The sequence below is a fragment of the Vombatus ursinus genome, unplaced genomic scaffold, assembly GCF_900497805.2.
Source record: "Vombatus ursinus unplaced genomic scaffold, bare-nosed wombat genome assembly UNPS02014792.1, whole genome shotgun sequence".
NCBI lineage: Eukaryota > Metazoa > Chordata > Mammalia > Diprotodontia > Vombatidae > Vombatus > Vombatus ursinus.
Genome location: NW_020954570.1, coordinates 12,667,393 through 12,688,476, shown reverse-complemented (window position 1 = coordinate 12,688,476; position 21,084 = coordinate 12,667,393). Strand labels below are relative to the sequence as shown.

Here is a 21,084-nt window from a genome sequence, read left to right as displayed (position 1 = left end):
CTGAGTACAGACCAAGAAGGCAGTAATCAGATCTCTCTTTGGATCACACCATAAATGGAAGACTGCATATTTCTCTAGTCATTTAAGCCCTTTATTTAAGGAGAACGTTCTGCTTTTAAATGTTTGTTTTTCAAATAATTAACTATGTTCATTGTTTTCCTAATGTTGCACTATCTTTGCTTCTCTGGCATAAATCAAAATTAAGCATAATTAAGTTCTTGAATGAGTTGCTGTAGGTTGTTTTGCAGGATGTTGGTAGTTATTTTTCAGTCTATATTCATTAATGATTTTGGTCTGTAATTTTTTACTGTGCTACCTTTCCCTGGTTTAGGCATTAGGACTATGTTGGTGCATTGTCATTTTTTGAAAATAATTTATGTAGTGTTATTATCAATTTTTCTTTAAAAGTTTGATAGAAATGTCCTATAAATCTACCAGGGTTTTGCTGGTTTTCTCCCTCCTCTCTTTGCTAGCTCTTTTTCAGTTTGTTTTTGTTTTTTTTTTAAAGTGAGGCAATTGGGGTTAAGTGACTTGCCCAAGGTCACACAGCCAGTACATGTCAAGTGTTTGGTCTGAGGCCGGATTTGAACTCAGGTCCTCCTGACTTCAGGGCTGGTGCTCTATGCACTGTGCCACCTATCAGCTAGTTCTTTTTGTCCTTAGGGGGATCATATGGTTCTTTATCCAGCACAATGTGATATTACCACCCTAATGTCCACATTTGTACTGGACCTCAACCTCTGCTGTTCTTATAGGAGCTCCAACCTATCATTTATATGGTAAATGATTATTATGCTACTTCACTAGTATGCTAATGAAGTCTTTTATAAGTGCTATCATGACCACAAATAATTATATACAGTGGGAGGCATTGGCAAATCGTTGTAGTCCTTTACTCTCTAGATGCAAGACCACTTATTTATACTTAGTTATATTGCTGAGAGATTAGCGTAAATAAAAAAATGCCCTATACCTCAAAGCTCTCTCACATGCCAGCTATGCAATCTGAATTTCAGCCCACTTGAAGGTCTTGCCAGGACCCCCCATTTCATATTTTATGCTGACTTTTAACATGCTATTTCCATTTAGTAACAGAAACTTCTATACTCTACCCAGCTCTTTGCATGGCTTCCTGTGAATCTACTCAATCCATAATGGATAACTCTAAACAAAAGATGATTGTATGACTCTGCTTCTTCTGTTCGGTAGCAAGTACGGTCCAATAACAGGAACAGTCCATTCGCAGGACTGTCAAAACAAGCAGGGAATGCTGGACTTGCCTCTTTTTTTACCCTCTTAAGTAACCTCTTCTAGTACCCACTGAAATAATTTTCCCATCCAAGCAGAAGCCCACTACCTATCCCACAGAGATGACTCCCTATATTTGATCAAAAGAGCTCTTCTAATAAGATACCATGTAATGTCCCAAGATCACCCTACCTTCTGTATTTGTAGTGCCTTTCCCCAACTCTGATGATGTAAGACACAAAACCTTTTCATTTCATCTAAATTACCAACTATGCCAAATGCTGGAGGCAGGCTTGTCAGCAGTGCTAGTATCAAGCCAGTTCAGGTTTGAATGGGATAAAATGAGGTGCTCATAAGTCTTTGAACATTTAACAAAAGGAGACTTACTTACACAAGAAGGATACGCAACAAGGATGAGTGAGACTTAACTTCTTTAGACGAGGCCTTTCTTATCACATATGAAGCACATTTGGTAAGCAGAATAAGATATGGTCACTGTTGTTGTCTTCAGAAGTCTCCCAATTCATAGGGACATCAAAAACAATGTAAATGGATATTTTATGTCCTTATGTAACCAGGAAGCTGTGTCAAGGGAGGTAGTGGCCAATGAAGTTCCAGCCTACAGTTGTTCAGTCACATCTGACTCCATGGACCATAGCACACCAGACCCTATCCTCCACTATCTCCTTAAGTCTGTCCAAGCTCATGGTCATTGCTTCTATGACACTATCCATCTCATCCTTTGCCGTCCCCTTTTCCTTTCACCTTCAATCTTTCCCAGCATCAGGGTCTTTTCCAGTGAGTCCTGTCTTTTCATTATGTGGCCAAAGTATTTAACCATCAGCTTCAGTATTCTACCTTCCAGTGAATAGTCTTAGTTAATTTCTTTAAATATTAACTGATTCGATCTCCCTGCTATCCAAGAGACTCTCAAAAGTCTTCTCCAGCACCATAATTCCAAAGCATTGATTCTGTGGCACTCAGCTTTCCATAAAGTCCAACTTTCTTTTTTTCTTTTTTTTTTTGCTAGGCAATGGGGTTAAGTGACTTACCCAGGGTAGCACAGCTAGCGAGTGTTATGTGTCTGAGGCCAGATTTGAACTCAGGTCCTCCTGACTTCAGGGTCGGTGTTCTATCCACTGTACCATCTAGCTGCCCCCTATAGTCCAACTTTCACAGCCATACGTTGCTACTGGAAAAACAATAGCTTTGACTATACACCTTTTGTCAGCAAGTTGATGTCCCTGCTTTTTAATATGCTGTCCAACTTGTTATGGGGAAAGGTAGTGAGGGGGAGCCCTGGTTCTGTCACATGTTCCCTGAATGAACACTTTTATTACATTACAGTCTTTAAAGGATGTGTTTACTATTTCTGCCACTATTTTTTACCTTTATTTGCATTATATCTCCTTAATACATAGACAATTTTTTAAAAGTTCCTTGTGGTACTGAGTATTCTTTAGCATTCATGTTTGGAAAATTCCATTTGTTTTTTAGTTCCAGTTTCTTCTGTAATTTTTTCAATTCTGTATTTCCTTTTAATCTTTCTGTTAGATTTGACCAAACCAGAGCGTTTCAATAAATTTTCCTACCACTACTGCATTGCTCTCAATGTTTTCTTGTAATTGAGTTGTTTCATTTATGTATTGGATATAATGACATCTAGAGCACATAAGTTTAATATTAATATGGGTTTATCTATAGTTTCTTTCAGCATGTCATTTCCTTATTTATCTCTGTATTGTGAATTTTACTTGTTATTTCAACTACATCTTTCTTGGATTCACCTGCTGCATAATACATTTTGGTACAGCCTTTCCTTTTTAGTCTGTGTTTGTCTTTGCTTCTTATATGAATTGAACAACTGGTAAGCAATTGAGTGTGCAGTGCTCGTGGCTGGAGCTGAGCGAATATAATAAAAATAGCAAGGCTACAAAAGTTAATTTACAGCTTTAATGCTATATCAAACTATCAAAGTAATACTACACAGACCTCATAAAAAGAACAAAATTCATTTGGGAAAAAAAAGATCTAGAATATCTTGAGAAATAATGAAAAAAGGGAAAGGATAAAGGGAGAAATAACACTTCTAGACTTCAAACTATAAAGCAGCAGCCATTAATACCACTTGGTATTAATTAAAAAATAGAGAAATATATCAGTAGAATAGAATGGACAAGGGAGAATTAGAAACAACAGAACTCAATAATTCACTAATAATAATTCAATAATAAACTTGAAAACAAATTATTTAGGAAAGAACTGTCTGATAAAAAATTCCAGGAAAAGAGAAAGCAGTCAGTCAGAAATTAGGCTTAAACCAACAACTTACACCATATTCCACAATAAATTCAAAAAGCATACCTGACCTGAATATTAAAGAGCACAGCATAAGAAAATTAGAATAGAAGCAGATCACATGCCTTTCGTGGTATAGGTAGATGAATTTTTAACAAAAAAAAAAAAAAGGTAAATATAAAAGATAAAATAAATAATTTTGATTACATGAAATTGAAAAACTTCTGTGCAAAATTAATGCATCTAGGATAAGAAGTGGCTAAAAAGGGAAATTTTTTTTGGCATCAGATTTCTCAGATAAGGGTTTAGTATCTAAGATATGGAAGCAGCTAGGTTGTTCAGTGAATAAAGTGCTAGGCCTGGAGTCAGAAAGAACCAAGTTTAAACCCAGCCTCAAATATTGACTAGCTGTGTGACCCTGGGCAAGTAACTTAACCTCTGTTTCCCTTAACCCACTGGAGAAGGAAATGGCAAACCACTCCAGTATCTTTGCCAAGAAAACTCCATGAAGAGCACTGGCATGATACGTTTCACTGGGTCATGAAGAGTCAGACACAACTGAACAATAATCTAAGATATGAAGACAATTAACAGATATAAGACCAAGTGGTCAAAGGACAGAACAAATAGTTCTCAAAAGAAGAACTTAAAACTATTAACAACATGTATGAAAAAATGCTTTAAATCATATAAATGTATATCAAAACAACTTGAGATTTCATCTCAGTCCCAACAAAAGATGGAACAGTCAGTGTTGGAGGGATTATGGGATAACAGGCACACTTACATCGGACATCAACACAACCACTGTGGAGAACAATTTGAAATTATGAAAATGAAGTCATTAAAATGTCTGTATCCTTTGACCCAGAGATTTCACTTGCTAGGACATACCCCAAGGAGGTCACTGATAAGAAGAAAGTGTCCATTATACATCAAAATATTTATAACAATACATTTTGTGGTAATAATGAACTGGAAACAAAGTAGATGCTCTTCAATTAGAGAATGGCTAAAAAAATTGTGATACATGAACGTAATGGAATATTACTGAGATGTAAGAAACAATGAACACAGAGAAGCATGGAAAGATAATGAAGCAGAGTGAAGAATGCAGTCTAGAAAACAACAACAATATATACAACTACAACAATGTAAATGGAAAGAAAAACTGCAAGTGAATTTTGTAAAATTACAACTATAGTCCCAAAGAAGAGACATATAAGAAGAAACTGCCCCCGCAACTCCAAAGGAGTCATGGGAATTTATAGGTGTAGAAAACAGCATATATTTTCTTATTTTTTCAATGCATTTATTGGTTTTGCTAATTGTTTTTTCTCTTCCTCTTTCTCTTTAAAAAATATTCTTTGTCATATGGCTCTCTGAGAGGGACAAAATAACTTTTGGTATAGGAGGATATTTAGCCAATGTTAAAACAGAAGATATCAATAATAATAAAACCAAAAAGAGGTATCTATCTGTCTGTCTTTAATATCCGTCCTTCTCCCCCCTGCAGAATTATATTTACTTTTGTTATCTAGGTTAATCTTGGTTATAAAGTCTTTATCTTTTGACTTTTGGAATACTATATTTCAAGTCCTCCTCTCCTTAGTCACATAGCCTCTAAGTTTTGCGTAATTCTGACTATGGCTTGTTGGTACTTAAAACTCCTTTTTTGGGGCTATAAGTAGTATTTTTTTTCTTTCACCTAGAAGCTTCAGATTTTGGCTATGATACTCCTAGGAGTTTTCATTTTTGGTTTCTTTTATGAAGTGCTGGCATATTTTTCTAATTTCACCTCACCCTCTGGTTCTAAGACATTTGAACAATATTCATTTATGATTTGTTGAAATATGGAATCCAAGCTTTCGGAAGGCATTATTTTCAGGTACTCTAATAACTCTTCCTTGGACCTGTTTACCAGGTCAGTTGTTTTTAATGATCTATATCTTATGTTTTGTTTTTTCAATCTTTTTGTTTCATTTTCCCCAAGTACTCTTGAAGTCCTTTCTTTGTGACTTCTTTTTTGCTAAGGCTCTAATTGTACTTTTTTGTAGAGTTATTCTCTTTTTCTAGGTTTACCCCTCAGGATTCTCTCAGTCCAAGGTTATTTCTTCATTATTCTTCAGTTCTAATCTCTTATCTTGGTTCAGGCCTAGGCTTCCTGGATGCTGTACTGGATGTACTTGGCTCCTTCTGCTGCAGCTGGGACTTTCTGAAGGGCTCTGCACTGGATGTTGGTGTGGTTCTGTCTTCTGTGATAGCTGGAACTCTTAGTTAACCCATGTTGGGCACTGTTCTCATCTTGTCTTCTGCAGTGAGACTGGGCTGCTTCACACTGTCTTCTACCTGCGCTAGCATGTCTCCTAGTCAGGGTTTCCAAAGGATTCAAGCACTGTTTATTTTTTTTATATGAGGCAACTGGGGTTAAGTGACTTGCCCAGAGTCACACAGCTAGTGAGTGTTATGTGCATGAGGCCAGGTTTGAACTCAGGTCCTCTTGACTCCAGGGTCGGTGCTCTATCCACTGTGCCACCCAGCTGCTCCTCCAGCACTCTTTCTGTGCTGTCCCGGATTGGATACAGTAATTTATGGCAGTCCCTCTTCAGTTTTCTTGATCACTGTTCCTTCTAAAGCATTTTTAGAGCCTTAATGGGGGTATTTATGGGGTGAGAAAATCAAATTGATCCCATTTGGTAAATGCATTTATTCTGTAATTGATTTCATTTTGTATAACCAATGACATTTTGTGCATCTACCTAAATCATGTTTCATTTGTCACTAAGTTAAGTTTGGAAGCTGAGCTTTCCTATAAGGCACTTAACGTCTCTTAAGTTTAGAAATTCAGTTAAAGAACCCTTTTAAACTGAATATGCTCCAAACTTTGTGCCTCAGTTTATCTTAATTTCAATTGCAATGGGGGGAATCCTAGGTCTCTAGGTTTTAACATAGTTATTTTTCCACAATGCTCCCTAATAAACTTTCAACATTCCTTCATTTAGGATAAAATATCAACTCCTTTATTTGGTAGTTAAAAGCCTTTAGAATCTGGAACCAGCCTACCTTTCCAGCATTATTATGTATTAGTCACTTTACAGCATGCTACTGTTCAGCCAAACTTGTCCTCCTGCCCCTCTTTACACTTGACACTTTGTCTACTCTATCTGTGTCTTTGCACTGGTTGTCTCCCATGCCTAGAAGGTACACCCCCCCTCTCCTTGCTTTTGAGAATCCATAATTTCTTTCCAACATCAGATCAGGTACCACCTTTCCTTCCTGATCTCCTTCCTCTTGGCTATTAGTACCTTCCTCAACAAAAGTTATCATCTTCTATTTATTTTGTACATGTGCACATGCTGTCTCCCTCACAGAACACAAACTTACATACACTCATAAACATATATACATACATACATATTAATAATTTTTTCCCAATTACATGTAAAGACAATTCTTTACATTCATTTTTAAAATTTTGAGTTCCAAATTTTCTCCCTCCCTCTTACTTCCCTCCTCCCTGAGATGGCAAGCAATTTGATATAGGTTTTGCAAGAACATAAACTTTTTAAGGGCAGGTACTATTTTATTAGTGTCTTTGTATCCCAACTGACCAGCACATAGTTAGTACCTAATAAATGCTAGCTGATTCATAATCCAAGTATATTAAATACAGATATGACTCCATTAATTCAAGAGAAAAATAGTAAAAAATAGTAAACAGGTTACCTTAGATGCAAAGTCATAATAACTATTAAGCTGCTAGTAGGCAGAGCTGGGCACTCAAGATCATAACACTAAAAGGTTTAAGGCAAAAGCTTAAACAATACTTTTACCATCAGACTGTGAGCTCTTTGAAAGCAAGGGCTGTTTTTTGCCTTTATTTGTATCCGTAGCACTCAGCAGATTACCTGGCACACAGCAGGCCCTTAAAAAATGCTATCTAACTGACAAGATGAGTTATCCTAAGCAAAAAAAAAAAATTTAATATTTCTCTCTAATCTTTTGAAAAATTATAATTATTCTTAAATATTATTTTATTATTTTTAAGGAAAGTTTAATAATGCTAAACATTAAATTTCTCCAAAAATGAAAGGAAAACTCCCCAAATGAGAAACAATCATTTACCTGGATGACTATCTGGCCACTTGGCAAATCCACCTACAAGTCGATCTTGAGTTGATAAGATATAATTTCTGTTTTTCTCAAAGTTTGTATATTGGAATATTTTCAGCAACTGAAATGAGATCACAGAAAGGACATTTACTGATAGACAATAGCTTAAGAAACTATTTTGATGCAAAATTCAATTTCTTACTATTTAAACAAGTTTGCTCCAGTTTTGTGGTTCTGAAAAATTATGAGGGGGCCAAGAGAACTGAAAAAACTTTCAAGAAATCAGCACCACTCCTATTAACTAAGCATCTCCCTTATTCACCATGTTCACCCTCACATCTTACCTTTCCATCAATTTAACTCTTATTAACATTTAGACTTGAAATAAAACTTCAAAACTCTCTTTTCATCAAACCAAATAAGTTTTTTTATAGCATGTTTACCTACCCAAAATTTGTCACTTATGACTTTAAGTTATAGCTATACCACAAACTCATAGTAGACTTTTAAAATCAAAACTGATACTGTGCGTAACAGAGAAACTTGACCCTAGGGGGAGAAGTATCAATAAAAACTGGTTTTTGAGATGAGTATAGTTTAGGTAAGTATAAAATGACATATTTAAGAAAGAAATAATCCAAATTTTAGTGAGACTTATGCACAAAATCCTTGCAATTAGGAGATATCCCTCAAAGCTTGACAGACTATCTTAGAAGAAATATAGGAAAATAATACTTTGTAATAATATTATGGAAAATGTCATCCAAGAGACTATGCAAGCTAATAATAACATAAATATTAATAAGTTCAAGAAAATTCTGGGTAAACTAATTCATGAATAAATCAATAATACATCATTAAGGCAAGATAAGGTACACCTTTAAAGACTGATAGCACAAGGAGGCAAAGAGGCTTTCTTATATAGCCTCCATTGGTGCAACTGTCAAAGACAAAATACTTGACTGATTATCACAGTTTGATGGAATAATTTATTTCTTATTTCTGATGGTTAATTACTTTAATTCCTTTTTTGCTTAGTTTGGACGGAGAATCACTACCATAATACTAGAAGCTCAGTATCCTTACTTTACAGTAATACTGAGAAAAAGCATGTGCTACAAAACCCAAACAATTTATCACATAGGTTATTGTTACATGTTTTATATATCTTTCCACATTAAAATTTTCATTTTATTAATTTTTATTCCTGTCTTACCTTTAAAGTTGCTCCCACCCAAAAAGAATAGCAGGTGTCTACAGGCTTATTGGGTCGTCCATGATAACCAGTTTGTTGCCTCATTATGCACCATCTCTTTATCCTGTTTAATTCTTTTTCAGAAAAAACTTCTTCTAATTTATCCATCAGACATAATGATGCAATGCCACAAAAAGTTGATCCTCCTGTTAATCATAGGCAGTCAACACTTTAAGTTTCAAATTAATTAACTATTAAATGTTTATAAAATGACTAGAGACCAAGCAATTCTAGAGGACAAAAAAAAAGACCAAATAAAATCAAATCATGAAACCATTACACTATGTACAGAAATCTGCAATATTAATTTGATTATATAGATCACAGAATTTTAGAGTTGAAAGGGAACTCAAGAGAGAGTTAAGAAAACTGAGGCACAGAGATTAACTGAATTTGTCCAAGGTCATAAATCTAGTTAGTGGCAGTCAAGACAAAGACTGAGGTGCTCCAACTTCCTAACACAATGTGCTCGCCTTTGTCTAACTTTAATTTCCTTAACTGAAGATATATTATTTATATTGCAATGTGGGGGGTTGCTGACTGGACAATTTGTCCGCTATTACAGCCCAATCAAATCAGAAACTGATTTGTCAAATCTTATTGGTAAATCAATCTAGTTTGTTGTGAAAGAAGCCTTCTAAATCCTCTGATGGCAGAACATTGAAAGAAATAAAACTGAAACCACAATTTGAAGAAGTGTATCTTATAAATAAAAGTAAACGACTTTTCCTTAATAAAAACAGTAACAGCTAACACATTTATATCACATTAAGGTTTACATTATCTCATCTATTCCTTACAACTGTCTTAGGAAATGGAAAACCAAACAAGATCTATAAGGAAAGAAAAAATCATTTTCCTAGACTTTCACTCAGAATTTGCTGATAACCATGTAAAACTTTTAAAGTTGTTATAACTTCACATAGAATTGATATTGAGATATATCTTACTCTCTTAAAGATTAATAATTTTTCCAAAATTATAACTGAATTATACACCCTTCTCTTGGATATGCTCTCTTGCCTTGGCTTTTATAACATTCCTCTCTCATGGCTCTCCTACTAGCTCACAATGTATTCCTACTCTGTTTCCTTTGCTGGTGCAAAAAAAAAAAATTTGTGTGTGTGGGGGGGGGGAGTACTAATACATAAATAAGAATAAGAATGAATAAGACCATGAATAATAACAGCCTCAGAGGCTCGAGAAGAAGGAAAGGAGGTAGCAGTAAAGGACTGCAGAGCCTTAGGGACAACAAACTGGAGCAGAGTCACTAGAAGTATGGTGCTAATTAAAATTAATATAATACAGAAGGAAACAGGTATCCAGTTGAAGGAAAAAAAGGTAAACCAGAGACTGAGGTGTTTAAAAATGGCTTCCTGGAGTACTACTCCCATTAGCGGATCCTCCTCCAATTTCTTCATAACCAGCCTGCACCTATCTCACACCCAAGGCCTGAAGTGAGTTGCAGAAAAGAAAGTAGAATTGATCAAGATGAAGAATAGGCCCAATTACCACTAGCACTATGAAGTGAACAGAGCTGTCCAAAACTGAGGATCAGAGAACTGGCAGCAAGGGCTAGGGGGGTAGGCTTTTTAAAAGAACTGGGCTTACAGAAGGGAAAGAGTCAGCAGTAGGCATGTTTATAAAAATAATGTCATAGAAAAATGAGCAGAGTGATTAAAAGAGGGAAAAGCTGAGAATAAATGAAAAAGCATTCAAAACCAAAGAAACTGAGTTAAAAGCCCATAAGGAAAGTAATATAACAAGTTTTGCAAAGCTCATGGAAATGACAAGGGAACATCTCCAATAACCTCCAGAATTGTTCAGAAAATCAACTGAAGAATAAATGAGGACAGGAATTAAGATTCTTGAGGAATGAATCAAAGTCAAACTAAAGATCAGTGAATCAGAGACTTTCTCCATAAAAGTAACCTCAGAAAAAGAAAAACAACAGAATTAAAATACAAAAATGTGGAGAAAAAAGGAAAAATTATGTAGCAAATTAAAAAAGAACAAGATTGGAACAAATCATGACAACATTGTGAACACTAAGAATAACAAATGTGAAATTAGAATCTTAAAGAAACAATCTAAAAATTATAGACTTTTCAAAAAACATGATGAAAAACTACCATATTCCAAGAAATCATGCAGAAAAATAAGTCAAACTATGATTCTACCCTTTGGGGATCATTTTGGATCCTGAATCTGTCATCTGATGTTTTATTTACCCCTCCCAGCTTCATATTATCTGAAAATCTTCAGCATAAATTTATCCAGGCCATTGATAAACATGCTGCACAGAGAAGCGCCACCACCTCCGCTTAGTGCCTTCATCTATAAAATGAGACAGAGTAAGGCTGCTCCTAGAACTGATATTCACTTTGTCATTCTACCTAAAAGCGTCATCACAGGAATACATGTTAGCATTATTTAGACGCCTACAGTACTATAATCTCAATTGTTAAACTTCATTCACATATGAGGGGAAGAAATAAAGGAAGCTGTGAAGACAGAAAAACTGATTTCCTTTTTTTTTTTTTAAGATTAAGTAGGCATAGTGAGAAAAAGGAGGTTCTAACTAGAAAAAGAAAGCCACTCACTAAGGAAAAAAGCCATTTAATAAACTGACCTGAAGCCCCAGAGAGATACATACACATCCCAGGAAGACCTTTTGATTCTAGGTTATGAGAAAAGGATAAAATACAAAGGAATATTCAAATTATTCTCTGGATCAATAGCAGGAATTGGAATTAAAGTGAAAAATCAAGCTATAGAGATAGGTTTTAAATTATACCTCAGTATTTATTTTCTTGTAAAGTTTAATACAAATCGATACATGTGACAATGCTATTTAAGTGACAATACTGTATGAATTACAAGGTCATGCCTAGGGCACCACAACCACCAAAGGGTAGCTTATTCTAACTACCTACAAAGCACTTTAAAAAATACACAGTTCCTTAGAGCTTTGTAACCAGAAAACTAAATTTCCAAGTTAAAACACAACACACTTTTATAAGGAAATATACCCTTACTTTGCAAAACGACTCAAAAAGTATAAGGCAAAAGGTGTTTATTTTTTTGAAGAGTACATACAGCAGTGCTAGAATGTAAATAGAGTCCTTAGTATTTTTTCATCCAGATTAAGAAAAGCCAACAGTATTAAAGGATTTTCATTTCCTTATGGTCTTGTCAACTGAAATGGACACAAAGATAATAACTTTTTCATATTAAAAAGTGATCCCAAGGTATTTGTACTTAGATATCACAGAATCACAGAATTATAGGATTGGAAGATACCTTAAAAGGTCACATAATAATTCAAAGCAGGGATTCTCTCAACAACATCCTTCCCAAGTAATCATCTAGCCACTGGAGCAGCTCCAGCGAATAGGAAATGTATCAGTAAGAACCACAACATGAACATCTGTACATTCAATGGTTTCAGAAGAGGTTTTCAATTGTCATAGGGAGGTGGAGGAAACAAAAAAGAGGCAGAGCAGAGACAGACTATTCTAAAAGAAGAATAAGGATGAAGTGGAAGCGTTTATGCCAACATATAGAATAAAATACTGTGATGCATCCCATGAAAGTTGTCAGAATGTAACATCGCTAATGATAAATCCCAACTTTTTTTATTTCTGAAAAACTTTTAATGCTCAAATATTATTTCGTAAAGTAATGCAATTTCACCTATGACACTGGAGACACTTTGAAAAGACAATACAACCCCAACTCAATATTGTTAACCTGTTAAAGATATCTTACCATGAGATTCTAGTCCAGCTCCCTGCGCTAGTCCATTGTCATAAGACTGAAAAAGAAAAATAATACTGTTTACTATAACACAGTAGTTGTTAAAAAGCTACAAGGCTTAGTGGAAAGACAATCAGACATGGAGCCATGAAGTTCAGCCTCTGATACAAACTACCTATGTGACTGTGGGCAAGTCACTTTCTCTCTCATGTCCCAGGTATTTCTTTAAGATCATATGGAACAGTTGATCATCTGCACTGGCAGAGAAAATTTCTTCCCTGAGATTTTCCTATACCAATGAAGTCACAACCTTGCACGAGACAAAATATGAGAACACACTTTTTAAAAACTCAACAACAGACAGAATTAAGTATTACTTTATCTCCTACCGTTATTCTCCTTCGCAATTCCAAAATAACTATTCCTCCTTACAAATGCAGGGCATGAAGGAGGGATGGGCAATCTTTTCACAGGTACCTGACTCTGGCACCAACAACCAGTGGCAAATTGAAAAAATGGATTTTTTTCCAAGTAGTGCACGTCTGAACTGATTTCCTATAAATGATCATCCAAAAACTAGCTATGTGAGTCTAATTTTCTTTTTTAAAAAATCCATTCTTCTTTCCCCTTCCAATTCTTAATTCTATGCATTTGACTAGTTTGCTGTTGACATTGTTATCAGCATGCCTACAAAATCTCACATAGCTATGAGGAAAGTGTTTTGAAAAACTATCAAGTTCTATATAAATATATACTATTATTGTTAGAGTTAAACGTTAAAATAACTAAATTATAAAATATATTTATTATCATAATTCAAGTTTATTGCTTCCAAAGCCTAATAATAAAACCAGTGATAGATGAACATCTGCATAAATAAACAGGAATAAAAATGAACTGAAAAGTAGATCTTACTAATAAATGATAGTCAAATAAAATAACACATTTTAAAATAACAGCCAAAAGGCATATTCCACCCCCACCCCCCCCACCTAATTATTAGAAGTATCACCTCACAGTATAGCAAAGTAGAAAGAACACTGGATTTGGAGTCAGAAGATCTGGGTTGGAATTCTGGCTCTGCTACTTATGACCTGTGTGACCTTCAACAGTCACTTTATCTCTCTAGATTAGTTGACCTCTGAGGTCCATTCCAGTTTTAAATCTATGACCTTATTAAAGTAACAACACCAACTCACAAAATAAGTCATTCTGCCATTAATGTAAGTTTAAGTATGTTACATTTAAATAAAAATATCCATTAGGACATAAGATTAACACCTATAAATTATTTCTTTATGGATGTCAATCTCTATTCCAAAGTCCTTTATCTAAAAGATTAAGATGAATATTTAAGATTCTTTGATTCAGATTTACTGCCTAATAAAAACCATAATTAAACACAGGATCAAAGGATTAGAACTAGAAGGGACCATAGATATATTTAGTTACAGTCCCCTAATTTTATAGAGAAAAGTGTGGCTTAGAGAGGTTAAGTGAAATGACAAGGCCAGGTTTTGAAACTAGGTGCAATGACTCCAAATCCAATGCTCTTTACCTCACATCAAAATATGATTAAATTTATTTACATTTTTTACAAGCACAATTAAGAATGTAAAAAGCATAAAATTTCACAAAATCCAAGACTGATGAGACCTCAGAAGGTCATCTAGGCCAACATCTAACCAGATGACCAGACTGCATGTAATTCTTTATGATTTTCAGATGAAATGTTGCTACTTCACAGATTCAAAGAATTTGAAGTCTGGAAAGGCCTTATAATCCAAATTTTGCTTAAAGTCAAGTAATTTCTAGGTTCTGATCCCTCCTTTGTTATAACACTGTATGCCTAATCCAGTATACGTTCTGCTATATAACAGTATATTCTTTGTAAACATGTTTCAGTGTGTAGAAATCTTTGTATGATTTATGCCTCACATATCTAATATAAATCTTTCTTTTTGGAATTAAAAAAAAATAAACTTCCAAAACTGTCTTCTTTGTAGACAGAACCAATCAATAAAAACCCACTTCATATATTTCTAACAGTCAAATCACCTCTCATGGCTAACTGACTCCTTTTTTAACACTAACCACTCTTGTCTTTATAGGTCCTATTTTCCAGTTCTCATGCCTCTTTATGTACCTATGAATTATCTTTATAGTTGTATTATTTATAAGCTTCATTAAACACACTCATATATTTAATTAAAAACAAACTATACACTATCTCCCATTCTTTCTAAACCTCATTCTGACATGTTAAAACTTTTTTTTGTCCAAACCTGCAATTTTATTGGTGAAGAGAAATTACAGGGAGTAAAATTCTCTCTACTTATGCATACTGCAACTGTTCTGCATCTTACAGTCTCAAGAGTGTCTAGGGCACTGAGAATTAAAGTGACTTGTCCAGTGTCAGTCAATATGTGTCAGAGATCCATTTTTTCCAGACTCCAAAGACAACACTCTACATCAAAATCTCTATTGACTTAAAAGCATATAAAAACTTCACATTTGGGAAATAATACATTTTGCAAAGTGTAATTATTATTATTTTGGGGGGGGGCAATTGTGGTTAGGTGACTTGCCCAGGGTCACACAGCTAGTAAGTGTCAAGTGTGTGGCCTGAGGCCAAATTTGAACTCAGGTCCTTCTGACTTGAGGGCCGGTACTCTATACACTGCGCCACGTAGCTGCCCCTAATTATTTTTTTCTAATTTTATTCAACATTATAAAAAAGGAAAAGAAAAAGGAAATTTGCAATGAAATTTCCTTCTTATTGGGACTCTATGGACTTTTTCAGTAAACTACTTAAACCAGAATGAAACTTTTCTCCTTAAAATAGTATCACTAACTGCTTCATTAGAAATACTTACAGTCTTTGCTTTGCAAGGAACCAACTAAGAAATACAATGACAATCCAACTACAGCAAAACAATTTATTTTCGAAACAGCAAGTCATTTAAAGACATTTAAAGATTAAAATTTTGTAAATCTACAAAAATCTAGTAAAGGCAAAAAATGGCAGAAAAAAAGAGAAACAATTCACGTTCAGGATTTTAGGAAAGGTAGCAAAGCAAAGGTTAAGTTAGCCTTAGAGCCAAGAAAACTCAATTTTAAGTTCCACCTCTGATAACCTACTGATCTTGTCATCCTGGGCAAGTCATTTCAATTAATCAATCAAATAGCTATTTAATACCTATGAGATTAATGAAAACCCCAAGAGGCAGAGTTTCTGGGTAATTAGTAATCAATTTATTAATTAGGCTAGCCAGCAATCAATAAATTGTGGTTTCTCTCTGTAACCAAAGAGAGGGAGACCCTGAAATGCCTTAAATCCCTTCTGAAAGGGGACTCCCTTGACAAGTGAAAATCACATGTGACTGGTGGATATTTAATAAGGAGGTGGGTTAAAAGTCTTTAGCTCCTCCTACTGAGAATATGGCATGATCAGGAGACTCAGAAGCTTCAAAGGATCTGGGCAAAGGAAAGTTAAATCCACGTGGACTTCTCTACCTAGTTTTCTCCTTCATGAACTGAGTGGCCCTAAACTTTAACGGAGGGAAACAAGGACAGGGGGCTCCTCCTCCAGACAAAGGCTTGCCCAGACCGGATTCAGTTTATACTTTAAATAGAAATTAGGTTTCCCAATTGGGTGGGCCTAGGAGTCTAATCTCATCACTCAGCCATGCCCTTCAGAGACTGACTAACCTTTTCAAGAGCTGGGTTTTAACAAAAACAAAAAAGGGTGGATCACAAATTAATAATTATTAATATAACAGTATAATATTAATTTCTCTTACCTACTATGTGCCAGGCACTGTGCTAAGCACTGGGGATATAAAAGGAGGCAACAGATACTGCCTGCCCTCAAAAAGCTTACAATCTAATGGAGGAGACAACACGCAAATATATACATAACAAGCTATATACAGGAAAAACAGGAAATTAACAGAAGGCAGGCATTAGAATTGAGAGTTTGGAGAAGACTTCCTGTAGAAGGCAGGATTTTAGGTGGGCCTTAAAGGAACCCAGGTAGGTCAGTAGCAGTTGACAACTCTCTAAGACTACAAGATTAAGAGGCTCTATCCTGAATATCTAGTCCTTAGCCTATTCATGATTTTATAAGGGAGAAGGAAAGGGAAAATATCATCAATTTCAAATTATTGTCATTAAGAACTGCTAAAGAAGATTTAACTCGGAAGAAAAATGACATAAAAGGGGCATCGAGGTGACACAATAGATAGAGCTCCAGCCTTGGAGTCAGGAAGACCTGAGTTCAAATCCGGCCTCAGACATTTGAAACTCACTAGCTATGTGACCCTGGGCAAGTCACTTAACCCCAAATGCCTCACCAAAAAAAAAAAAGAGAGAGAGAGAAACATCAAGGTAAATCCTATTAAAGATCATAGGAGTTGCAGCTGAAAAAAGGTCATCTAGTTGAAATCCTTCATTTTACAAATAAGGAAACTGGAATTAAGAGAGGTTAAATAACTTGCCCAATGTTACATAGGAAGACCTCAGTTCCCAGACTGCCTTCAACACTTACTAGCAAGTTACCTAACGTCTGCAAGCCCAAGTTCCTACCCATTCTCACCTATGGTATATATGGGGCGTTCAGGAGGACTAGCACCTCTGCTGCGGGGGCTCGCCAAACCCTTTTTAGGACTACTCATCCACCTTTAGTGTCCACCTGATTCAACTCTCACATGTGGCTCCAAGAAGCTGTGGCATGCACAGCAGTAACACCCTGGTAAACCGTCTCAGCAGATGGGCTAACCCAGATGGAGGGTAAGCGACAGGCTTCAAACCTGTCAGTATGTTAGGGGGATGACTACTCCAAGTAAGTGAACACTTCCCCAGGAGGAATGGGTGGATGAGAACAATTTATTACAATGGACATGAAGCATGAAGCGCTTAGAGCTTGGTCAGGTACCAAAGACACCAAGGTCAACCACTGCATTCCAGGATAGTGCCAGTCATCCTCCACCAGACTTCGATGACTCAGGAAGAGAGGCTGACAACTTTGTGCAACTCTGCCTCACTTAAATCCAATTCACAATCAAGTCAAGATGTCATCCCATGTTGATCGGTCCTCTTTAAAAATGAAAGACAAACAACAACCACCTATCTCACAGGATTGATGTAAAGCCTAATGGGATAATGTAGGTAACGAAATTTGCAAACTTTAAGATCTTATATGTAATTGTTTCTATTAAGTAACAGGGGAAAAAAAAGAATAGCAAAACTCACCATACTTCTTCTAATATAGTCTATGGCTTTCTTCATGTCCATGCCTGACCAATTGTTGAGCATATAGCAAATACAGGAAGCACAGTAGACAAACCTCATGTCATTCTCACTACCTTCAGGTATAGCACAAAAACTGAAAGAAATAGATTTTGTTCTTAGCATTGTATTGGCAGTTACTACATGCACTTTACTCCTCCTTTCACTAAAAAGATTTATTTTACCTTCTTACTCTCAGAAACTTTAAATGACAATCTATCTAGTGTAAACTACTGCCTTTACTAGATTATTTAGCAAATCTTTACTGAGAAACAGAAAATATGTTATCACCATTCCACATTACAGATGCAACGTGACCTAGCAAAAAGAATGCTAGACTTAAGAGTCAATTGACATAGAGCACATTCTGACACTTATTTGCTGTGTGTTATTGTTTAGTTATATCTGACTCTTATGACTCCATTTGGGGTTTTCTTGGTAAAGAGACTACAGTGATTTACCATTTTCTTACCCAGCTCATTTTACAGATAAGGAAACTGAGGCAAACAGAGTTAAATGACTTGCACTGGGTCACATAGCTAGTAAGTGTCTGAGACCAAATTTGTACTCAGTTCTTCCTAATTCCAGGCCCAGTGCTCTATCCACTGTGTCACCTAGCTGCCACTATTACCTGTGTAATCATGGCCAAATCCCTTATTCTCTTCAACCTCTGCTCTCTCACCTACAAAATGGGACACTACCATTGATAGGAGGCAGCACAGCATAGGGCACTATACTTGGGAGTCAGAAAGATCTAGGTCCAAATTCTACCTTGGACACTTAATAACTGTGTAACTACAGTCACTTAACAACAACAACTACTACTACTAACACTACTACTGCTGGTGCTACTACTTGTACTACCTAATAGGGATGTTGTGCAATGTTGGTGATACTCTCTAGGCAGCTTTACATTTGGCCACTGCTATGCCTCCTTTCCCAATACCACGTCTGAGAAACAGTTTTATCTGCTCCTATTCAATCCGTGAAGAGCTGTGGAATATTGTCAGGATTATGGAAGTGGTAGTCAAAGAACAGTGGTACTGGCACCAGTGGTTTTATGGAGCAGGTGGATAAAGTTGCTTTTGGAAAGCTACAGTAGATAAGATGCTAAATGCAGATAAAGTCACTTTGGGTGCTACAAGTACAGTACTAGGACACATTGGGACAATCTCCTAGAACAAGACAAATGATTCTCAGGTATAACTACATAATCAGGAGTTAAAACATTACTGTGGGCAGGTCTCTGAAATGGTTTGAAGGGAAAGTATAGGCTAATGATAAGGAACTGATTAGGGTTATAGGCAACTTCTTAATCCTAAATCTGAAAGGCATGGAACAGGGATTTTACTTCAAACCTGGCAGTAGAAAGAAGGTATTTCAAGGAACCCAGTGCTGAAGAGCTCCAATTAGCTACTTGGTTCATTTGGGTTTGGCTCTGCATTGTGACAGACCATCCACACATATGTCCTGCTTGTATGCCCTTGCATCCATGTGTGCTGGTCACAAATGTTCCCTACGTGCCCCTCCACACCCAAGTCCATGTTGTTTACTCTTCCTACCAATGTTAGGAATATTTGAGGGACACTGTGCCTCAAGTTTAAAAGCAAAATGTTCTACTATTACTTTTCTTACAATGCTATTTGTAAATGCCTTTGCTTTGAACAAATTCTGCCCTCTGGCTGACTCGTAAAAGCAAACATATTTGAGAGGACTTTTGTGATATGGTTTTTCAAGTGAATGTCAAACCAGTGTACCCTGAACCCATGCTCAAACTTTTTAGGATGGGGGAATATGTGTGAGAGCGCGTGCTACAGCCAGAAAGTTGTATTATGGGGATGGTTAGTGAACATACAGAAAAGGAAGCAGTAATTTAAATGAGCAGCATGCATACATGCAAAAACAAAAATAAAAACAAAAAAACACCCCATTATTGTGTTTTTATTTTTCCACCTATTTCAGGAGCTTTTTAGGGATGTATTTTTGGGAGTATCTTAGATCTGACTCCTCATTTATATACAAGTAACATGTGTTAAGTTTAATAATTTAAAAGTACTCTACAATAATGGGTAAAACAGGATTCAAGCACATATTTTCCTTATTAGCTCAGGTTATACTTTGTCTTCGAGTATTTCTAAATTTATTCCCGTCTTCCCATAGAGAGATGTGATCATTTGGTTATACTACAAGTTTCAGAGAAACTTCTAAGTACATATGTTTACCAGTAGTAACAGCATTAGTTTATTTACAAAGACATTTTTTTTTAAACTTTTTATCTTATTCCTGCCCACTTCATCTTGTTCTGCCAACAACCCTCAGTAATAGGCTTGGACAAATCAAAAAGACGAAGTTATTATCACTATCCGATCTGGACATTATGGAACATTATGGAAATTCCAGATATTTTCTTTTCATTAGAGAAGTCCTGAAGGGGATACCCTGAGCTGGAATCTAAAAAAAATTGAAGATTTTCAAGTCAGCAAAAAATGCATTTAAAGAACAGTATGCATAAGGAATTATTAGGACTAAGCAACCATAATCCCCAGTCTATCAAATGAGAAAATTAATACTGACCTAGAATGAATAAAACAAGAATTACTAGTCAGTCAATAAATATTTATTAAGTGCCTCCTATGTGTCAGGCACTGTGCTAAGTACTAGAGATACAAAGAATATACTGATGGTATGCTGGCATACAAACAGAGGCAAAGGATAGTCTCAGCAAGGAGTTTACAATCTAATGGGAGAAGACAACACAAAAAAGGAAGTTGAAAAGTAGGAAGGGAGGGAGGGGAGTCAGAGAAGTCCCAAAGTAGTACAGCCAGGTGAGAAATGAGATGTTCTGAGCTGAGCTCCCTCCTTAAATGGAGGCTAAGAGTTCACGGATCCATCCTGTAGCCAGAAGGTCAGTTATGAGGTAGAGTACCAAAGCTAGATGCATGAAGTTCTGGATGCAGGATGATGGAGTTTTATCCTGTTAGATGCAGGATGATGAAATTTCCCTAATAATGAATTCTCTGGGGCATAGTGGAAATGTCACAGAAGCTCCAAAATAGTGTGACCATGTTAGAAATGAGGTTATTCAGAAGCAGTTAAAGAACTTATTGAATTATCTATCTCTA

At 35.9% G+C, this 21,084-nt stretch overlaps 1 protein-coding gene across 2 annotated transcripts in view; it reads right to left on the bottom strand.

Annotated features, from left to right (window-relative positions):
• The window catches only part of PGGT1B (protein geranylgeranyltransferase type I subunit beta), a 60,490-nt gene that overhangs the window by 12,297 nt on the left and 27,109 nt on the right, over window positions 1-21,084 (bottom strand). For both annotated transcript variants that reach the window (XM_027869192.1, XM_027869193.1), the window contains 4 exons: window positions 17,927-18,059; window positions 12,686-12,731; window positions 8,876-9,060; window positions 7,672-7,780 (listed from right to left, as the gene is read on the bottom strand). In XM_027869192.1, the coding sequence (XP_027724993.1) occupies window positions 7,672-7,780; window positions 8,876-9,060; window positions 12,686-12,731; window positions 17,927-18,059 (473 nt within the window). The remainder of the gene's footprint in view (window positions 1-7,671; window positions 7,781-8,875; window positions 9,061-12,685; window positions 12,732-17,926; window positions 18,060-21,084) is intronic.